At 44.3% G+C, this 21,715-nt stretch overlaps 1 protein-coding gene across 1 annotated transcript in view; it reads right to left on the minus strand.

Moving 5' to 3' along the window:
- The window catches only part of LOC122790545 (CMRF35-like molecule 2), a 221,809-nt gene that overhangs the window by 40,915 nt on the left and 159,179 nt on the right, over positions 1-21,715 (minus strand). Inside the window, exon 3 of the mRNA XM_044058094.1 lies at positions 14,460-14,568. Within this exon, the coding sequence (XP_043914029.1) occupies positions 14,460-14,568 (109 nt within the window). The remainder of the gene's footprint in view (positions 1-14,459; positions 14,569-21,715) is intronic.

The raw sequence follows: 21,715 nt of genomic DNA on the forward strand, positions 1-21,715 counted from the left end.
ATCATAACAGTTGAGTAGCATGTGTTGTATGTGTGCCAAATTCTGCTGACATATATTGCTGATACCAGGTTATTTTCTTTCTCAGGTACATGGCCCACCCGCGGAACCCCACCTACTCCACAGCTGAGGATGAGGAGATACACCAGAGCCTGGTGCGGGACTATGCAATACTCTTTTCCCGCACCAGCCAGAATCAGCAGGAAAGGGCTGCACTGTGGCAAGACCTTGTCCGTCGGGTAAATGACATAGGCACGCATAATAGGACATATGAGCAGGTACGACATCACTGCAGTGATTTAATCAGACATGTCCATCAGCGTGCGTCAGATATCCACAGGCAACAGGTCGCCACAGGTGGTGGGGTGGCTACACATCCCCACTCACCAGACTGGAGGGACTACTCCTGAGTGTAGTGGCTCCAGTCCACCAGCAACAACAACAGCAGCAGACATGCATCATGATGGAGGCTGGAGCCACACAGCAGCAAGACAGTGAACGTGCAGGTAATATGTCATATGTATAGTTGACTGTTGTGTACACTGGTAGTTAATGCATGTGTGAGGTGTGTCCTTGGTTTGTAGCTGTCACCATAGTATTTAATGTGCAAGTGTGATATCCTCAATATTAGCTGCTGACCTGTGAAAGGCGACTGTTGTACTCCTGACCTGTATCATACTCAGTAACAATGGCACAGTTGTGCCCACTGACATTAGTTTCTTCACGCCTGCAGGACCCTCTGGTATAACAGCAATGCAGCCTATCTATGCTGGTGAGTGTGTATTAACAATTCCTGTAATAGTGTTGATAGTAATAGTACTATTTGGCTCACTGAGTAGTGCTCTTTGTATGCATGTAGGTGTGTCTGTGTCTGTGTGTTGATATCACGCATACTGAGTACTGTACAATTGTGTGAAACTGTGTGCATGTGTGCATGTGTGCATGTGTGCACCTGTGCACCTGTGCATGTGTGCATGTGTGCATGTGTGCATGTGTGCACCTGTGCATGTGTGCACCTGTGCACCTGTGCATGTGTGCACCTGTGCATGTGTGCATGTGTGCATGTGTGCACCTGTGCATGTGTGCATGTGTGCACCTGTGCATGTGTGCATGTGTGCATGTGTGCATGTGTGCACCTGTGCATGTGTGCATGTGTGCATGTGTGCATGTGTGCATGTGTGCATGTGTGCATGTGTGCACCTGTGCATGTGTGCATCGCTGGTAATGTGTAGACATTGTAAACTGTGTTTCCTGTTTCCTTCCCACAGGTTCTGTTGCTGCTCTGGTGTCATGTAGCAGGGAACCTGAATCAGGTGCCGTGGGTACTGATAATGATGACATCGGTGTAATGGCACAGGAAGTTATGCCAGGGTCCGCCATTGGTCAGCCGATTGACAGTACACAGCTGTCGACCCCATCAATGCGCACAGTTATCCTGCCAATACACCCCTTGTCACCACTGTCCCTAGGTGATGGACAGCATACAGTGGGCATTGACCAGGGTAATGTGGTATCTGTGGCACATGCCTCCCCACACAGCAGCCATGGGCATGGCCCAGAGATGGTACCACACAGACAGATGTCCAGGTGTTCTCGTGGGAGCATCCATGGGCGTACTGCCCCTGTCAGATGTGCCCACAGAGGTCTTACAACCTCAGCTATGTTTCGGACTGTCATGCAGGCACAGTCACGTATGGAACGGTACACCAGACAGGGTCTGAGGGAGCTGGCAGCATGTCGCACAGCCATGACTGACAGTATGCGTGACATTGCGGCTGCCATCCATGATTTCACCGATGTCATAGACAGACGTTGTGGGGACATATTAGACCGGTTCCACAACTACATGTCCATAAGCCAGGGCGGTTGAGGCATTGACGTGGCCGTATGCCAGCAACAGCAGCAGCTGGCAGTCGTCGCTGACGACAACAGGACCGCGGCTGCCCACGTAGTGCCAGCAGCAGCCCCAGCAATGCTGGGTCTGTGCTGTCATCAGACCGCCCCAGGAGACCACGTGCACGTGGCTCTGGCCAGGCCCGACAGGGATCTGTGTCCAGTCAATGAACACCTGCTTCTGATGACAGTACCCAGTCTGGGTTGGTACTGGATACGGTCCATAGCACCCCTGCAAGGCACAGGTACCGTGCCCGTGGCCAGAGACACTGATCTGTATGACCTGGCAGGTACAGTCTGTGGCTGTCCACAAACACCAGTATATGGCAGCCATGAGGTGGAACTGTGTGCATCCATGCACACATGCAAATTGACAACACCTAGGGCTACCGCATACATGCACACACTGCATCAACATTGCCCCACCTTCTACTGCTGTCCCTCACCAACACGCATACACATACATGTCAATTGGTGGTATGGGTGGCTGACTCAGGCATACCAGGTTCACACCCTGTGCATATGATAAAACTGTGCCACCTCCTGCAATCTGTAACAACTGTGCAGGTACAGGTTAACATGTTGCTGATGCACAGGGTGACCACATAGATGTGTAGTAATAGTATCATGTTGTTAACAGTATTGTGTGCTGAATTAATTGTGGGTATATCACAGCATGCCTGATGCAGTAAGTGTGTGATTGTCATGTCCTGTTGTCTACACCCATGGTAGGTACCATAGTGTATCATCTGCACATGTTGGCATACTGGTGGTAATGATGTCAACAGAAGGCTACATACATAGGTAGCACAGGGGATAGGGTAATGAATGTAGTAATACACAATGATGGACATGTAAATTGCAAGTGGCATGTTGCCCACACTAGACTCTGCATTGCGGATGTTTGAGGATGTTGATATGTGTGCAGTACTACACGACTGGTACAGGACACACAGGAGCACCCTAGCACTGCATGCTCACATCTCATACTATGCTAGACAGCCCCAACACACATAACTAACTGTCACAGGAGGGAGAGTCCCCATATATGTCAGGGATACCGTGGTGGCAGGCCAGGGAGCATACATCCTACTAAGTATGGAACCACTGAGTGAAGGCTCAGTGTCTGTTATTTGACATGTGTGTTACTGCAGGTATGAGCACATGGGTTTCTATCCAGTTATTGTACATCCTGACAGTACATGCATGGTCTGTACACTTGTGTGCACTGAGACTGGACCCTAGCCATCTGACCCGTGTATTTCCATGTACATGTGCATAGTGCCTGCATATTTGCAGTGTTACCTACTGGAACTGGTACAGCTTGTTTGTTGTACAATGGACTACATGCAGCCCTGTTTACTGTAGCTTTGTTTGCATGCATGTTTGCTTGCAATTACCCTGGAATACTGTTCACACCTGCAATGCATAGTTATAGAGCTTCTGTGGACTCCTAGTGCCATCTGCATAGCCTACTATATGTATGTCCATGTCCCACTTGTCACTGTTTGTCCTGTTCACATGTACATTGCCTGTGACACAGTGCATATGACCTGCCTGGCATGTGTCCACGTGAGCAGTCATATATGCTACTGCTAACTAATCAGAGGCACTACACCTTCACACATTCATCTTCTGTTGAACTACCTGCTTTGCTAGGGACGGCCTGCATCTGTCACCCCTGGCCTTTCAGATATTGGCGAAGGCTCTTGCTACCCCCATAGTGCTTGTGTTAGGCAGGGCTCGAATGACAAACCCACCTTCATAGGTATCACAAGGGATAAGACACTAAGAGCAATGCTACCCAACACCAGAAGTCTAAACCTCCAGATGCATGCACCCAAAACACTCCTTGGCATGGAAAACATCGATATCTGTGCAGTAACAGATGCCTGGTTCAGGGCTACTGAGAGCACACCAGCACTACCGGGTGTAACCCGGTTGATTTCTTTGAAACAGTCACCAAGGCCATTGACGAGGGGAAGGTGGTTCACACAGCCTACCTGGACCTTGCAGAAGCCTTTGCAACAATACCTCACTTGGGCATTCTAGAGAAGCTCACCAGCTTAAATATAAGCCCCTATGTCACTAGATGGCTTGCACAGTGGCTCAAGGACAGAACCCACATGGTTAGCATTGCTGGAGCCATGCCAGACCCCACAACAGTTACGGTTTGTGTCCCACAAGGCTCACTTCTGGGACCCTCTTGTTTGGTATATATTTATTGGAGGTACAGGCCAACACGGACAGACTGTGGCTGTCCAAATATGCAGATGACTGCAAACTGGCCACCATAATCAACTCTCCAGCTGACACAAGCATCTTCCAAAGGGGCATCATAGCAACAGACAACTTGTGCCAGAGCCATGGCCGTCTGCTGAACAGTGTTTAGAAAGGGGAATGTGCATCCTGTAGTCTGTTCACCTAGTTGCCAAAAGGGACATTTCCCTCACACACAGTAACCCCCCTCAGCCAAAAACACACACTTACCAATTGCAGGATTCAAACCCCTATTTGACTATGCTATGACACTTGAGACGGACGCATTATCAGAGTGCGCTATTCACATTACTGGGAGGTTTCTTTTCTCCTGCTGTACTTATAGGGTGCTGACATCATCGGTGTTTAGAAAGGGAATGTGCATCCTGTAGTGTCTTTTCATATTTGCCAAAAGGGACATTTCCCTCCTACAGACTTAGACACACACCAACCCCACTCACACACGCACACACACAAACTGTGCATTTGCAGGCTTTGAAACCCCTACCTAACTATATTATGACACTTGAGACGGACGCATTAGCAGAGCGCGCTATTCGGATTACTGGGAAGTTTCTTTTCTCCTGCTGTACTTATAGGGTGCTGACATCATCTGTGTTTAGAAAGGGGAATGTGCATCCTGTGGGGAGGCAGGCACCAAGCACACTATGGCTAAGCTGTCATTCCCTAGGGCAAACAGCCTAGTGTTGACCTCTTTGTTGCTGATAGACTGTTTGCATATCTTTATTGCCATAGCATTCCCTGTTTGTATGAACAACTTGTGCATCTGTGGAAGATGTTTGCATATGGGAGGGATCCACTATATCACGTATGTCTCTGTAGTCATTTAACTGTGTGCACTGGGCAGACTGCTGTAATGTGGTTAGTTCCTGGAATAACACATAACAATACCAGATATGTGTGTCCAACTGCTAAACCGAGATTTGGCCTAAGTGTGTGAGCATGCCCAGTTCAGCCTTCCCATGGCATGTTGTCAAAGTGTGTGAGCATGCCCAGTGTGAGCATTCCATATGTTAGACTCTGCAGCCCACCACATTTGTGGATCAGTGTGAACTTCAACAACTATCACCCGTTTATGGTTGTGTGTTGTGTGTCATGTTGTGTAGTTACTGTACAACTGCTTTGTGTGTGAACACAACAGGATTATATTGTGTCTGCAGTGTTTGCATGGGATACTTTGCATACAGTTGTCAACATCCTTTCACACTGACCTAACACTGTAGTACTGTATAGTGTACTGGTAGTACTTTGATTGTGGTGGACAGTATCCTGGGCTTTACTGCTCTCACTGCTTTACATTTCGATAGTCAGCACAGCAGCCTGGTTAGGGGCCAGTTGTGTACATCTGACCATGTTGCATTCTGTTCAGATATGGACTACTTAAACCAGGCTTGTCCAACATTGGTAGTGTATTCCACAACATAGGTGTACAATTGCAAACACTAGCGATGTGCCCTAGTCCATGTCTAATGCTAGTTGGAGAGTGTGTTTGTCCTTCAACACACATTGTAAGAGGAGTTTGCCATGACATATGTCATGGTTAGTATACTGTGCCTCTGTCTACCTGTGACATGACAGTGATACCCAGGATGAATCTACCATCTCCCGTCCACTCATCAGGATTCCTATTGAGGAAGATTGATGAGTGACTCTATGGGTAGCCTGTGCTGGGGGTTCACTCATGGTGGGAGTGGCTTCTGTATTATGGATCACACAGTGCAGCTTGTCCTATGTAAGTCAGTGCTGGGGTTCAGGTCTCTCATGTGCATAGCTCACTGCCATTCAGATTGTACAAGGTGCAGCATGTTTATTGATGCCAGCAACACAGGCAACACATGGCATCTGTGCAAGCTGTTTGATACTCCTGATGAGGTACTGTTGGGGACTTAACGGTTGATGGAGGTGTCTACTGAGGTACATCCCACAGGGGCTATTGTAGTCAATTGTACCGCTGATGAAGGATGACTGCAGAGCCACAATGACCTCCCCTTATCTAGATCTGACAGCCTTCATGATTAGATGGGTATATGGTATGTTTCTGTAAACACTACAGCACATGTTTGTCCAATGCAGGATATCTATCACCTTGTGTCCCCAGGTCTCTCATTGCATGTTAACTACATAATGGGTTAACACCTATGTGGTAATTGGTGGGCACTTACTGTATATCCACGGGGGTTGACTATACACGTTTCTGCACTTAGCTTGCTGACATGGCTATGGCACCAGTTGTCTGTTTCTATGTGGCCCTTTTGTGGGATGCTTGTGTCAGCTGGTGGATCATATGTGGTGAGCAGTTTGTAGTCCTCTGCAAACATGTTCGGCACAGTCCTTCCATGTTTGCCTGTACCTATGGGACATATATACCAGACGAGGGAGATCCCAGGACAAAGCCTTGTGGGATTCCAATTATATCTGGTTTGTAGTCTGACATGGCTGCAGCATGTCTGACCATGTCTGTTCTGTCCTTGGTCTGGTTTGCAACCCCTCTACTGACATGTGGGTTTATATTTAAGCTGGTGAGCCTATCTATACTGAACATGTAGGGTATTGTATAGAAGCCTTTGCAAGGTCCAGATACACTGTGTGGAGCACATTGCCCTCATCAATGACCTTAATGACTGTTTCAATTGAGTCAAACATGGTTAGGGGCAGGATCTGCACTTGAGAAGGCCACACTGGGTGGGTCCGGTGTCAGTAGGTCCCCAACATCTTTATGTCTGTGGTACATGCTGATCCTTTCCATAGCTGTGCAAACCGAGCTTCTCAGGATTCTGGGGTAGTAGTGTTCAGTATCCATTCAGGCAACACCTTTGTTGAGAAGGACCACTGTTGTTGTACACTGCTCTTTGGGTACATATTATGTGGTAAGGCTGACATTGAGCAGTAGTGTGGTTTGGCATTCCATTCATCTTGGAGTCCATGTTGCACTAAGCCCAGGACACCATCTCATACCATTGCTGCTGTGTGTTTTGCTTTGTAGATGTTGGCTGTTACCTCAGCATCTGCAATGTCAGGGGGCCAGCAGTCTGCTGGGATAGATATTCTGCATTCGGGGTTGCACTGCACCTGTCAGGATGTATGTTGGCAATATGTGTGTGTGTTTGTGATATTTGTGTGATTCAGGGCATATCTGTGAATTCCCAACATGGTTCCTACCATCAGTTGTGAAAGCCTTGGGATTATCCTTAGTGTCCTCTACAATTTGTATCTACATAGGTTCATAGGTTCATACTAGGCTATCCACCCTGGGCATTTGTTAGCCTAGCCAGAGTGTGTGTGGCGTTTCACACCCCTTGCTATGTGAATATTATGGCCATTTATGATTTGCTTTGCTGTGCCTCTGTCTGGACATGACACAGTGAAGACCCCCAGTGTAACTCTACAATCATCCATCCACTTGGCAAGATTCCTGTTGAAGAGTGTCAGTGAGGGGCTCTGCCTAACATGGAATGGGATTCTGGTCCAGGGTGTGGGGAGCCTCTGGATTATGTATCTGTCCCACCAGCACATCCTATTTCATTATTTGTTGAGGTTGACATCTCTCACTCTCACAGCTCCAATGGATTTGTGTTTTCTGGGGTGGAGCATGTCCATTACTCCTGTGTTGGGCATGGCCTCCTACAACAGACATGCAATGCCTCTGTGTGGGCAGTATGTGACTGGATTCAGCTGGGGTGTCTACAGCCAGGCAGCATATGACATATATTTGAAACCCTTTATCCTCTTGGTGAGGTACCTTTGAGGTCTTTCTAACTGCTGCAGGTGTCAGGTAAGGTACATCCCATATGAGGCATTGTACTACATTATGGGTGTGATTAGAGAAAAGTATAGGGGCACAATGACCTCTGTTGCCGTAGATGTGACTCCTTTCCTGATACGGTGTCAAATGTAGACAGTCTTCCTAGCCACATTGGCAATGTGGGTGTCACATGACAGGATACTGTCCACTTGTGTCCCTAGGTCCCTGGTTACTCCTTCCATACATAATGGTTTACCACCTATGTGGTAATGTGTGGTACCTTGTTTGGTATTTGGTGGGACATTCATACTGTCCAGTGTCTTCAGGACGGCTGGGTGGGGTTATTGTGTGAGAGTGCGGTCTGTAGCATGCTACAGACTGCACAGCAGTCTTGCCTACAGTTAGTTGCACATGGGTGAACTCCACTGCCTTGTGCATTGTCAGTTACCTGGACGTATGGGTGTCTGTGCTGACTATGGATACTCACCCTCCTTTTATGTTTTGTTCCAGGTTTTGGGGCCATGACACATGATACGTGGTATAACCTGGTAGTGCTGGTGTGCTGTCAGGAGGCTTGCAGCAGGTTTCTGTCACTGCACAGATATCGATGTTCTCCATTCTGGGGATGGCCTCGGGAGCATGCATATTGGGGTGTACACATCTGGCATTGGTCAGCATTTCCCTTATGTTTCTTCCCACTTATGTTTTCTAGGGTGGTGGGTCAGTCTTTTCAGCCTTGCCTACAAAAGGCTCTATGGAGGTGGCAAAGGCCTTATCCAATATTCAGACGCCCAGGGGTAACAGGTGCAGGCCATCCCAAGGACAGCTGCGTGGCTTGTCAAGCATGACATCCCAAACAGACAGACATTGGATCCCATTGGGATGACACCAGTAACTGTGCCACTTGCTATGACTGGTCATTCCGTGTTTGTACTGTGGCATTATTCTTGGTAAGGGTAGGATGCTGCGAACAGTGAGTGTCATACCAGCCTGGACTACATAATCGGATAGCTCATCTGTGTCTCTTTACATGTAGTCTAGGGCTGTACATCTCAGGTCACTCACACCAGCATGGACTATGACTGCATCATATTTCTACTTGCTTTGGAGTGACCTACATATTTCTGTTATGTGGCATATTGTGGCAGCCTACAGGCAGCTTACTGTACCCTTTCCCTTGTTCAGTCTGGTGTGCGGGTCAGCAGTGTGTCTGACTATGGAGTCACCTATTACAACTGTATCAGGCATGTTGTTTCTCCTTCTGGCCTGTGACTGTTTGGCACACCAGCTTTGTGTGCTATGTGTTGCATGTGCTATGTTTGGAGGCTGTTTGATTGGGTGTCTGCTTTAGAGGCCTCTGTTGGTGTGCTGTGTTTGTAATTTCTGCCTCCGGGAATGTTTTTTTGTGTTTATGTGTTTGGTTTGCAGTTGTGATAGGTCTATATGGGACTGTGTTTGTGGTGTGTGTGGTTACCTTCTCCTACTGACTTGTTTTGGGAGTACTGAGTTGAGGGAGCTCAGCCTCCAGTTTGGATGGATGGTTGCATCTCTCACATATATTTGTATTTCTTGGGTGGAGTTGGGGTTGTCTGTGTACTTGGGGCAGGTGTAACATTGCCTCAGGATTCACAGATTCCACTTGTTGTGGCTGGCCTTAGTGGATTGCATGTGTGGACAGATTTTATTGCCATACTACTGATCAGTGATTACTTCATTGTTCATGTTTGCTCTATCATGTAGTAGCTTCCTCATTCTCTTGCATGTTTTGGTTATGGCTGGTGTCCACCATGCCAGATTTAGGCACTATGTCTTGTTTTAATTTAGGACTGCATAATCCAAGCATTCCTGGCAGTGTTCATGGAATGGCTGTATTACAGGTTCTGAGGTGTGGCCCATATTTTGCACCTGCACGGACCTTTAATGGATTCCACATCAGTTTGGAGGAGTGCAAATATTGCTTAGCACATGTTTTCCACTGTGGTTTTCCGGCCAGGGACTGTGGTCAGGATTTGTATATCCAGTGTGATTACTCTATGGTCTGGTTTTACCAGTGAGCAATACACTTCTCATCTTGACATCCCATACCCATGTTGCTGATTATCACATCCAGTATGCTTACCCTCTTGTGGGAGTGGTACATTGTTCCTGGGCCTTTTGGTTTGTGGATTCTATGAACTTTTGTCCTACACTGTTGGAGCTAGTATAATGCTCCCAGTCTATGTCTGGGTATTTGCAGTCACCCAATATAATGTGGTTTGGAGGACTTGATATATTCATGTATTCCAGCATAGGCCGGATGCAGTTCCTGGTGTTGGGGCAGTAGTCTGTAGCAGGCTATAAACTGGGGGGCAGTTTTAGCCACTGTTACTTGAGCATGGCTAGTCCATGCTGCTTTTTGTGGTGGTACCGACATGTGGGTGTGGTTATCCTTGACAATTCTTGCTACTCACCCTCCTTTTGTAGCTTGTTCCAAGTTTTGAGGCTGCACAGCACAGTATGAGGTGTAACCTGATAGTGTTAAGGTGCTGTTGTGAGCCTTGCCTCAGTTTTCTGTTACAGCACAGTTATCAACATTCTCCATACTGGGTGTGTTTAGACTGCATGCATCTTGCTGTTTCAACTTATCCCTTATCTTATTCTTATCCCTTCTGGTACCTATGGAGATAGGTTTGTGTTTTGAGCCTTACCTATTCAGGGCACACTGTGGGTGACAACAGCCTTTGCCAGTATCCATACGGCCTGCACTGATAGGTGCACGCCAGTCCTAGCAGGTGGTGCATCATGTCATGCTCAGCATGTCATCCCAGACTGGCACACATTGGGTCCCCTTTGACTAACTGCGATACTTCAGTCACTTGTTGCACTTGATCATCTCGTTGTCATGTTGTGGCATGTTGCTTGGTGAGGGTAGGATGTTAGTCAGGGTCCTCAGGTGTGCATATAGTACTTGGTGTTACATTACTTAACACATAGCATTCATGCCTCAGGTGGTGCTGCAGGGCTGCCTCTGTCAGATGCGCATATTACACTTCCCTGTACATGTTTGCGAGCAGGTTGTGTCACGTTAGGCATCCCTGTTACTATATGAGTGAGTCAGAGAGGGGTATCATTCCCAAGGTTCCTACTGAGCCAATGTATGTGCTATGCATTGCCTCTTTGCCAAGGCCAGGGCATACTGGGCACGCCTCCTTCTGCCTACTGGGGCAGGCTCAGGTTGTTCCTCCTCCGAGTCACGCTCTGCCTGTGGTGGCCTTGGCAATGGTGGGGGGCTGTTTGGCCCAGCCCTATGCTGGTCCTGCTGCAGCTGTTTTCGCAAGATCATATTATGTAGCATAGCACATACCATGACAATTTGGGTACATGTAGTTGGTGTGTACTGCAAGGCTCCACCAGATGTGTCCAGACACCAGAACCGTGACGTGAGCAGCCCAAACACATGCTCTATTATATTACGTGTTTGTGCGTTGCCTCATTATGGCGTTCCTGTTCAGGTGTGTGTGCGTTTCTGATGGGTGTCATCAGCCACGGCTCCAGTGCATAACCTGCATCCCCCACTAGGTGTCCGTGCGGGATGTCCCCATTGGCAAATGTCTGGTACAGCTGTGTCAAATGCCAGATGTGGGAATCGTGGTAGCTCCCAGGACAGCCAGCACACACATTCATTATTATGCCCTGGGCATCACACACGACCTGGCAGTTGATGGAGGGGAAGCCCTTGCGGTTGATGTATGCCCTACCCCGCTCACCAGCTGGTGCTTTGATGCGTATGTGGGTGCAGTCTATTGCACCCACTACCTCAGGGTATTCCGCTATTTGCTGGAAGAGACACATATTGCTGGCCAATACTTCACGGGCATTGGGGAAATATACATGATCACTGACATGTGCTGACATGGCATCCAGGAACTGGTGCAGTACCCTGAAAGCTGATGCCTGTGATATCCCCATCATATCGCCAGTTGGTCTCTTGAAGGTACCTGTTGCTAGTATTCTTCGGTCAACACATACCTTGGTTTCCACTGGGATGGGTTCCCCTCTGTTGGTTCTGTGTGTGAGGCGTGGCCTGCACAGCTCCACTATTTGCTGCAGGAGGTCTCTGTCCACTCTATAGCGCTCTACTATCTCCAGCTCATGTAACCCATGGTAGGTGACCCTGGGCCTGTACACTCTTCTCCGTCTCCTCACTGTGGGTTGTCTGGCACCATCTGCATTGTCACCGCCCTCAGCAAGTCGCCTATGTCTCATTATGACAGCTATGGCAGCCCCTAACATTTCTGCTCTGCATTCAGCTTTTTCAGTTTTCACTTCTGATAACTTAACTCCTGTCTTGAGTGTCTCTTGAGAGAAACATTCTGCACTGCTGTTTGCAGAGTTTTAAGTGCTGGGCTGGGCTAGTATTCTGCCTGTGTAATTGCCTGCATCTAATTGTTTTCACCTGCTAGCTCCAGCAGTATTCCCTGCTAACTTCCTACTACATCTGTTGCTTCCTTTTTCCTTTCTGTTTCCTCGGGGTGGAGCCGTGTGCAAACCAGCAGAAACACGCTCACAGTGGCTTACACGCGCGCACACATACTTACACAGTTCAGACTCTGCTTATTCGGTTTTAAACGCGTGCATGCCCGTGCAAACGGTGTTAAACATCTCCCAACATGCTCCCACATGCTCAGTCTGCCTTACACGCGCACACACTGCCTTACACGCTACGACACTGCCTTACACGCCAAGACGCTGCCTTACTCGCTTGTGGCTCGCGCACATACATCGCCCAGCAAGAAACTTTGGTGTAGGCAACAGTGTACACCTTCCATTTCTTGACTTTCTCATGTTTACTTAGTGGCACACCTCTTTCCTTGATATCTGTCTGACATCTGTCATGTAACTCTAACCTCCAATGAACTGCATTTCTTTCTACCATTCCCCTGTGATGTCACCTATCTCCTACTCTGTTCCTCCCCCTTATGTAACTCTTACACTACTCAGAATGTGCTCATTTGCTATGTGACAGTGGAATTCAGTATCCTTACACTCATTTGCATCAGATTGCCTACTAATGCTTAGTTACATCTCTTAGACTCAGCTTCCCCCCTTAGCAACCAATACACGGTGGCCATGTTGGTTTTGCTCTGCTGGTCCCTGCATTGACATTCCATGTATTGCATAACACCTACATTTGTAGGTTTAAAACCTTCGTTTTGATGTTCTATGCAGCGCAGCCCATTTGTGTAGGGCTGCGCTGGGTTTACACATCGGCAATCGCCGAAAAAAAAATATATATTTTTAATATATTTGCATCAGGTTACCTTGCCAATGGCCACATATTTGGCCATTGGCATGCTGCCTGTCACATATGCACCCTTTATTTGGAGCTGACATGGCTCCATTGCTGTGTTTGCAGAAACGTACTCAGTTGTCAACTGAGTACATTTCTGCAGCTAAAACGTCTCTTACACGGGCTGTTCTGGGCTTCCTGGATCGCTAATCAGCCTCATTTGCATGCTGTTCGGCTGCAAGTGAGGTGATTAGCTTATCCACGCCCACTCCATGTAAGAGCCATTTTAGCTTGACTCTTACACGGACTTTGGGCTGTTCCTGGATCGCGAAGGCTGCATGGAGTCTTACACTGCTCTTAGACTCCGTGCAAGCCTTCGTGAATCCGGCCCAAAATCTTTATGTCCTAAATCAATCCATTTAATTTTCAACCTATTTTTCAAAATTAGCTGGACTGAGATTGACCTCTTCCCTTCCAGAATTCTCTGTTGAAGCATATACACTTAATCAGTTATAATAAAACTCTGACATATTTGCATATCTCTTTTCTGCCCAGCAGGACCCACTTTTGATGCATTTTAACACAAGCAATTTTACAAATACATTTTCAACACAAGCATCTGTACAAATCAGTGCGATAGTCAAATGACATAAAATTCTTTACAAAGTTCCAGCTAGGTATGCTGGCATATGTTAAACATGCCCTGTCCTACTTTCCCCTGGCACAGATGGCACCACTTCATATCATCCCATGGACTATGAATAGTATTTAATTATTTATTCAATTTAATAACTACATCCACATCTTGTTATACTAGTTGCAATTCATTTGAAATTATATATAGCCTTACCTTGCCTTGCTACTCTTGTATGATATGAGCACCTTTTTCTTTCCTAGTACTTAAGTACCTTATCCTTATTTTGCATCTGTGACATACCTAGCCCCTTCCATGTTAGTTTAAAGGCAGTGTCTTTAAGGTATACCTTCCCAAAATTAGTACTGCTGTTATTTCAGGGGTTTATTTCATATCACTGACCTTGTATATAATGTGGCAGCATTTGTCATATCCTGTTTTCAATAGAACTCCACATGTAGGCTATATTCAGAGTGAAATGCAACCTTGCCATTTCTTTGCTATACACAATGCTATGATGTAGTGTGCTTCATCACTTCAGTAACTAGTTTCTTGCATATCTCAGTATCACACTATCTCCTTTACTTAATTACCAAAGTTATATTCTGCATAGCTCTATGTTTCATTCAAAAGTAGGCACATACCTATCTGACACACTTTGTTCAGTGGTTACCTTGCAGTTATTCAGGCAGGCACTTGTATGCTCTGCTGTCAAACTTTCAGGAGTAATATAAGACATAGTCTTTGGTGGTTCTGTTTGAAGAAAGAGAGCAGAATTGAAGACATTTATTAATTCATATTTGATACAACGGATATTTCAAATAAATAACATTTCACAGTCAATAGTTAGACATTCATTTTATTTTGTATCCATTTCACACAAAAATGTTAGTAAATTACTTTTTATTACACAATATATTGGTAATAGCAGTAATATCAAGGTATGTTTCTCTTTTCTTGTCTTAATAAAGATCCTGCTGTCATATGTACACAGAAATAAAAATCTTAATATAATAGAATATGACCGAAGCTTTTGTATTATACAGAATTCATCACAATTAATAGACCAATTAAAAAGATTGGCCATGGAGTGTGATTAGAAAAAGTTTAAAAACACAGTCCTGTAAGTCCAGCTAATGAGTAACATATCAAAGAATTGGTATGTATAAAACTGCTTTTAAACCTAAGTTATACAATCAGTAGTCACTTGATTTTATTTTTGATTTGATATATGTTCAATGTTAAAGGCAATACAGATAATGCTCCTATCATAATGTTTTAGTACCATGATCTTTTATGCTTACATTTAGATCTCTAGCATAAATTAATGATTAGTTTATTGCATTGTAACCATCTTTCATTTCATAAATTAGTATAATATTTTGACTACTCATTACTTAAACACTGGGCAATATTTTCAGCCTACTTTAACATAATTTCCTACTAATGCTCCTGAAATATCCAAAACTACAAAAAAAAATATTTTTATAACCATGTTTAAATGCAGTCCTTTCTATCACACATCCACCTGTTCTAAACCTCAAATTTAAACTTTCATGCTGTCTTATTTTCTTTCCTTACTACCCCACCCTGCCAATGCTCTTTACTTTTAATCATTTAAAAAAAATCTGTATAAACTTCAACTTGTGTTTCATATATCAACAGAAGTCTGGTCCTGACACATATACAGTCTCTGTTAAAGTCCTAATAAGTATAAGCATGTATGCTGCATACAAAAACAAATTCAAGGGTCAACCCTAACGAATATCTTTCTATACACAGAGGTACCTACCTAACCTTGTATTAATCAGCAGACTCAAGTCCCCTAGCTAAGCTGCTGTTACACATAATCAAAAGGCTTGCATCGATCTAATAGAAAAACATACTCATCTGTCTGTCCCTTCACCTCCTAGTTGAAAATGTCCCATGATATTCTTAAAGAATCAAAAATGCTGTCCTGGGAATTCACAGAAGAGCTCTTGTTAAAAAGGCCCTGCTCCCATGATGCAATATTTTGATATTCAGAGAAACATGTCAGCCACGGTGAGAAACGACTATTAGCTAATTTGCATATCTGAAAGACAGTTACTGACTTGTTAGCCACAGTGCCGAAAGACCTCATTATTAGCTAATTTACATCAGGGCCGGCTTTAGCTAAAATGGAGCCCTAGGCAAAGTAGTGCTCTAGTGCCCCTTAAGCCGCACCCACACCATACTCGTGAAACACCCCTATTTGCCCCACATCCACAGGAAGGATCCATCTCTGTTAGAAATGCTACATCTAAAGAAATCCCAATTCCCTCCACACCACATGCTCCAGAGACCTCAACCTCTTTACTACAATCAACAGAACATGCTGGAGGGACAGGTTCATAACCCAGAGATTGCCCATGCTATGGTACAGATTTCCCATACATGTCAAACAGAGCACCTCACTGGCTGTCTCCAAGAGAAATCTTGATGAGTGGATGGGAAACAGAAAATTCACCCCAGGGATCACTCCAGTGGCTCTGCTTGACAGAGGCAATGGGAACTAAGGTCAGGTGGCATGATGCCAGGTTAATCTTATGGGCTAGGCTTGTAAAGGCTCCAGGGCCATTAGCCTAGTACACACCTATGAACCTATAAACAACAGCAGGACCCCTAGAACCAGGGTCCCCCAACAATCACATGTTTCGCTAGTGCTTAAAGCAGGCTATGATTCCACACTGTTTTCACACAGATGTGAGAATGTGTTCAGATGACTGATGCTGGCTGATTATGTTTGCATGGCAGTCAGCCTCTTAGTAATGAATAATGCAAATAAGGACCCTGGATATGTACTGTGACACCAGTATATCAGCAAAACCATAGATATTTTAAGGACTATTCTAATCAATAACTGTATATACATGCCTTATCTGTTAACATTATTTAAAAATAATGTATGTATCTAGTAAGGGGCTGACACCCCTCTCCCAATACCTCTCAACCTCTGAGCTTTAAAAATCATATTATAAGGTCAGAAAGAAGACCAGAGTCTTACTTTATACAATAGAACTTTATATGCTAGACCCTATATAGTTCCTGGAAAGGAGTTTGCATGGGTTGTATTTATTTGTTTGATAATGTACATACCTATAAATGGGTCTGCCATTATGAGGAACACCAGTAAACCGAGAAGGAGCAAGACAATCTCTGAGGGCCAAAATTATAACGCACTGCCTAAATCATATCTTTAAGAAGTATGCCTGCAAGAACAAGTGTTTTCACATATTTTCAGTCACCCATGGCACGTCAGACTATTTAAAAAGTCATACACAGTTAGTAATGAAAATAGTTTGATATTGGCTCCTGAACAATAATGCTCACATCCAACAGGGGGACTGACACCCCCCTCCCTGCCATATTGCATATTTCAAATAAATATCAGAAAATACATAATCAAAGTTAAAAGCTATACTGTATACATTATATATCTTCTCCACCTGCCCCACAGTACAAAACAAACTACCATTTGGTGGGTGTCAGCCCTCCTGAAGCATTTTTTTGCATTAATTTCTATCGATATGCATTTTAATCGTTTTATGAAATACCACAACACGGTATCCCTACAGAAATCAATCAGCTGTCCCAGATCTAGCAAAATGTTCCTAATTTTGCCTCTTGAGACCCTCCCTCTTTTTTTAGTTAAAAATTGAGACTTATGCTCAGATATACCTTCTGTTCTACTAACGTTTTAAGTGAATCGGAGTACTATTTAAAAAAATATTCCTTATTTTGGTCTTCTAATTTATTGATATGCATAAAAATATGTCACTCAATGCAGTCCGAAAGTTTTTTTCAAGCGAGGAATACTACAAACTGAGAGTCTGTGGAAAACATAGCAATATACACACATAGACACAGACATACCTACTCTCTTATATGGCAACATACACATACCTTTTCTTTCATACAGCAACTAACAACTAGTCTAAATTCCACACACTCCTACTCTCTCAAACAACACACAGACAAGTACTTTCTCATGCAGAAATAAACAAAACAACTATTTTAAATTATACACATTCACATCTACCTTCTCTCTGTTAGCAGCACACACATACACACACTCACGCACCTTCTCTCATACAAACAGAAGGGGTTATTGAAATTCTATATACACACGAACAGACACACGCACAGACACACACACTCTTTCTCTCGCATACAGTAACAAACAGTTTGAATTACACACGCATACACTTACTTACCATCTTTCTAACTCAAACTGCCACATGGACTTAGCCCCCCTTCACAGAACTGCTAGCTTAAAATTTGCGCGCGACTGCAAAATGAATTTACTTCCACACTGGCGTAAGCACGCATGATTCTCGTTTAAGGAGAAGACGCTAATACCGCAATCGACCTGCTGCAGATGTAAAAGTGGGAGGGCGCTCACCCCCCATGGTTCCGAGTCGGAACTTCCGGCATTTGTATTTTTATTTTATTTTAATTAGTTTAGTTAGTGCATTCTTTCTTCCCAGCACCTGCTGCAAGCACTGGGAAGAAAGAATGCACTAATTAAAATAAAAAAATAAATAAGCCAAAACTACGCCCTTTATGAGGCCGGCCTAGTTCGCCTATGCCTAAGGCCGGCCATGATTTACATGTCTCTGAATCACATTTACTACTGTGACATGCAGATCATTGCTGATGTGTGCACCACAGTTGTAAACTGCTGCTTGTGTAGACATTGGCATCTCCTCAGTCACTCTTCCATACATTTGAGAAGACTTTGTCACACTCACATTACAGTCCCCATACCTGTCCCTGAGAGGTCTGTCCTCTCCCTAACTATTACATGTTTGAGGATGAAGGAAGCATTAGTTAGGGAGAGGACAGACCTCGATGATGATGATGTGACAAAGTCTTCCATACATATGAGAAGACTTTGTCACACTCACATCACAGTCTCCATACCTGTCCCTGAGAGGTCTGTCCTCTCCCTAACTAGTACTTCCTCCATCCCCAAACCTGTATTAGGTTCAGTGCTATTAAAGCATGAGTGCAGTTTCCATGGTGACTAGTGATCTCCCCATCCCTGTATTACCATAAGTGCAGTTATGACATTCAGTTTAGAGTAATTCCTGATGTCTAATGGATTCTCCCACCCCTGATCCCTGTACTTCTTTCGTGTTCAGTAGATGAACATGGCCAATGTGGTAGGTTCTGCATTGCTGATCTACATGACTGCTTGATTTCTTGAATTATTTGCCATATAGTTGCCTTCCTAGAGGCAGGTCGGGGGGGGGGGGGGGGGCACATGACTAATTAGCATATGCTTTTTCATGGACTGCCACATTAGCAGTCAGCATGGCAGCTGAGCCAGCCCTATGTGGTGCTACATGTCTTCATGTTAGAATACAGTGCTGCACCATGTTAAGCCGTTGCTAAATACAAAAATGTTACTGTGACATGTATACGAAAGTGTGCACATTGTGGTATATTTATGAATGTCCACTGTGTCTAGGAAATTTGTTGGTATATTTATTTACTGATGACTGTGTGAGAGAGTACAGAAATTGTCCCTGATTTCACAGAATGTCCCTGACTTTGCTTTATATTTTCCCTTTGTACCTCGTAAATTATATGTTTTACGGTAAATCATTGAGGATTATATTCACTAATGGTGTGTCTGTGTGGGGGGTAGGCTGTGAATTAAAACAGCTTCCAGTCTTGCCATTTAATAATTTTAAAGCATGGATGTTAACAATGTTTGCTCATTTTAAAGTCTGGCTTTACAGAACTAGTGTGCATTGTATAAAATATTTATTCTCTGCTGAGTCCGTGTGTGAAGCAATGTTGAAATCCCTTATTTCACAGAATGTCCCTGATTTTTCTTTGTGTTTTTGGTCATAAAATCTGTGCAAATCATTGACAATTGCAGTTACTAAATGACTACAGACATTTGATTTTTTTAGACTTCATATGCTTCAGAAAATGATGTTTGCAGATGACATTGTGATCTGTAGTGAGAGTAGGGAACAGGTGGAGAAGGCCCTGGAGAGGTGGAGATATACTCTAGAGAGAAGAGGAATGAAGGTCAGCAGGACTAAGACAGAATATATGTGTGTGAATGAGAGGGAGGATCGAGGAATGGTGAAGATGCAGGGAGTAGAGGTGGTGAAGGAGGATGAGTTTAAATACTTGGGATCAACATTTCAAAGTAATGATGATTGTGGAAGAGAGGTGAAGAAGAGAGTACAGGCAGGATGGAGTGGGTGGAGAAGAGTGTCAGGAGTGATTTGTTACAGACGAGAACCAGTAAGAGAGAAAGGGAATGTCTACAAGAGGGTAGTGAGACCAGATGTGTTATATGGGTTGGAGACAGTGGCATTGACAAAATGGCAAGAGTTAGAGCTGGACATGACAGAGTTAAAGATGTTAAGATTTGCACTGGGTGTGATGAGGATAGGCAGGATTAGAAATAAGTATATTAGAGGGTCAGCCCAGGTTGAAAGGTTTGGAGACAAAGCCAGAGAGGCGAGATTACGTTGGTCTGGACATGTGCTGAGGAGGGATGCAGAGTATATTGGAAAAAGATGCTAAGGATGAAGCTACCAGGTAACAGGAAAAGAGGAAGGCCTAAGATAAGGTTTATGGATGTGGTGAGAGAGGTGGTTGGTGTGACAGAGCAAGATGCAGAGGACAGGAAGAAATTGAAACAGATGATCCACTGTGGCGACCCCTAACGGGAGCAGCCAAAAGAAGAAGAAGAATGCTTCAGAAAAGGTTTGTTAATATACAGACTGTTATTCTAGTAACTTTCAAAGTTTATAAGAGCAACACTTAAAGTCTGATCCTTATTTTAGGTTTATGTCCCTCATTATTTTTTGGATTTGCCCCTGATTCTTGCTAAGAGGTTGAGATTCATTACGTTTTATTACAGTCAGATGTGGTTTACATGGCAAATTGGCTATAAAAGTTATAATCACCTGCTCCAAAACCTAAAATAGATATTCCCACCCTGTAATGTCAAATGTTATCTGAACATCCATTTAGACAACTACATCTTTTGCTTCTGCTTTAACCAAGTCCCAGTAAGGTGTATTATTCCCCTATGGTGATGTGTGGATGACAACTACTTTAAAAACAGCCTACCTGCTCCTCCTCATATGTCTCTGCTAACTCCTTTTCTATTCACCTTGTTATTCTTTTTGGAACTATCTTGGCTTCAACATTATACAGAGAGGGTATCCAGTAGTTCCCTATATCCTCCTTAACAGATTTCCTTTTATACATGACTATCACTGTCATATCGCCCTATCCCTTAAACACAACTACCACTACCACCTCATGCATCAAACCAGGAAACTCCTCCTCATCTATGCCATTAATAAATATCTCCACTATTCTGCTCCTACCTGCATCCCCAACTGTTTGTAAAACTTCACCAGGATGCCATTGGACCCCACACACACACATACACACACACATGCAAACACACACACTTTTCTTCACAAACTGGATAGTCTTTCTTACTCCTCTCTGCCTCTCTTTCTTTGCGGCTGTTTTTTTTATTATTATTCTTTAGTAGGACTGTACACATTTTGGATTACATTTTCTAAACCCATATTTTCTTGATTCTTATACAGTCTTTCATAACATTTCCTGAGTTCTTCTCTCATCTCTTTAGAGGATGTTAACATATATTTATCCACTGAATTCATCCTTTCTACCAACAGCTTGCATTTCTGATTATTCAACCTCCAACATAGCAATTTTATAGCTCTCTAGTTCCTCCTCTTCCATTCTGACCTTTTTCTGTACCACCAGTTGCAACTTTAAGTCTTTCTGTATACTCACCACCATATTAATACTGTCCACTTCTTCTAAAAGTCATTCTTCTAACTCCAGAACTCTATATTTCAACCTG

Source organism: Protopterus annectens, chromosome 16.part0 (genome assembly GCF_019279795.1).
Source record: "Protopterus annectens isolate FY-2018-M chromosome 16.part0, PAN1.0, whole genome shotgun sequence".
In the NCBI taxonomy this organism is placed as follows: domain Eukaryota; kingdom Metazoa; phylum Chordata; order Ceratodontiformes; family Protopteridae; genus Protopterus; species Protopterus annectens.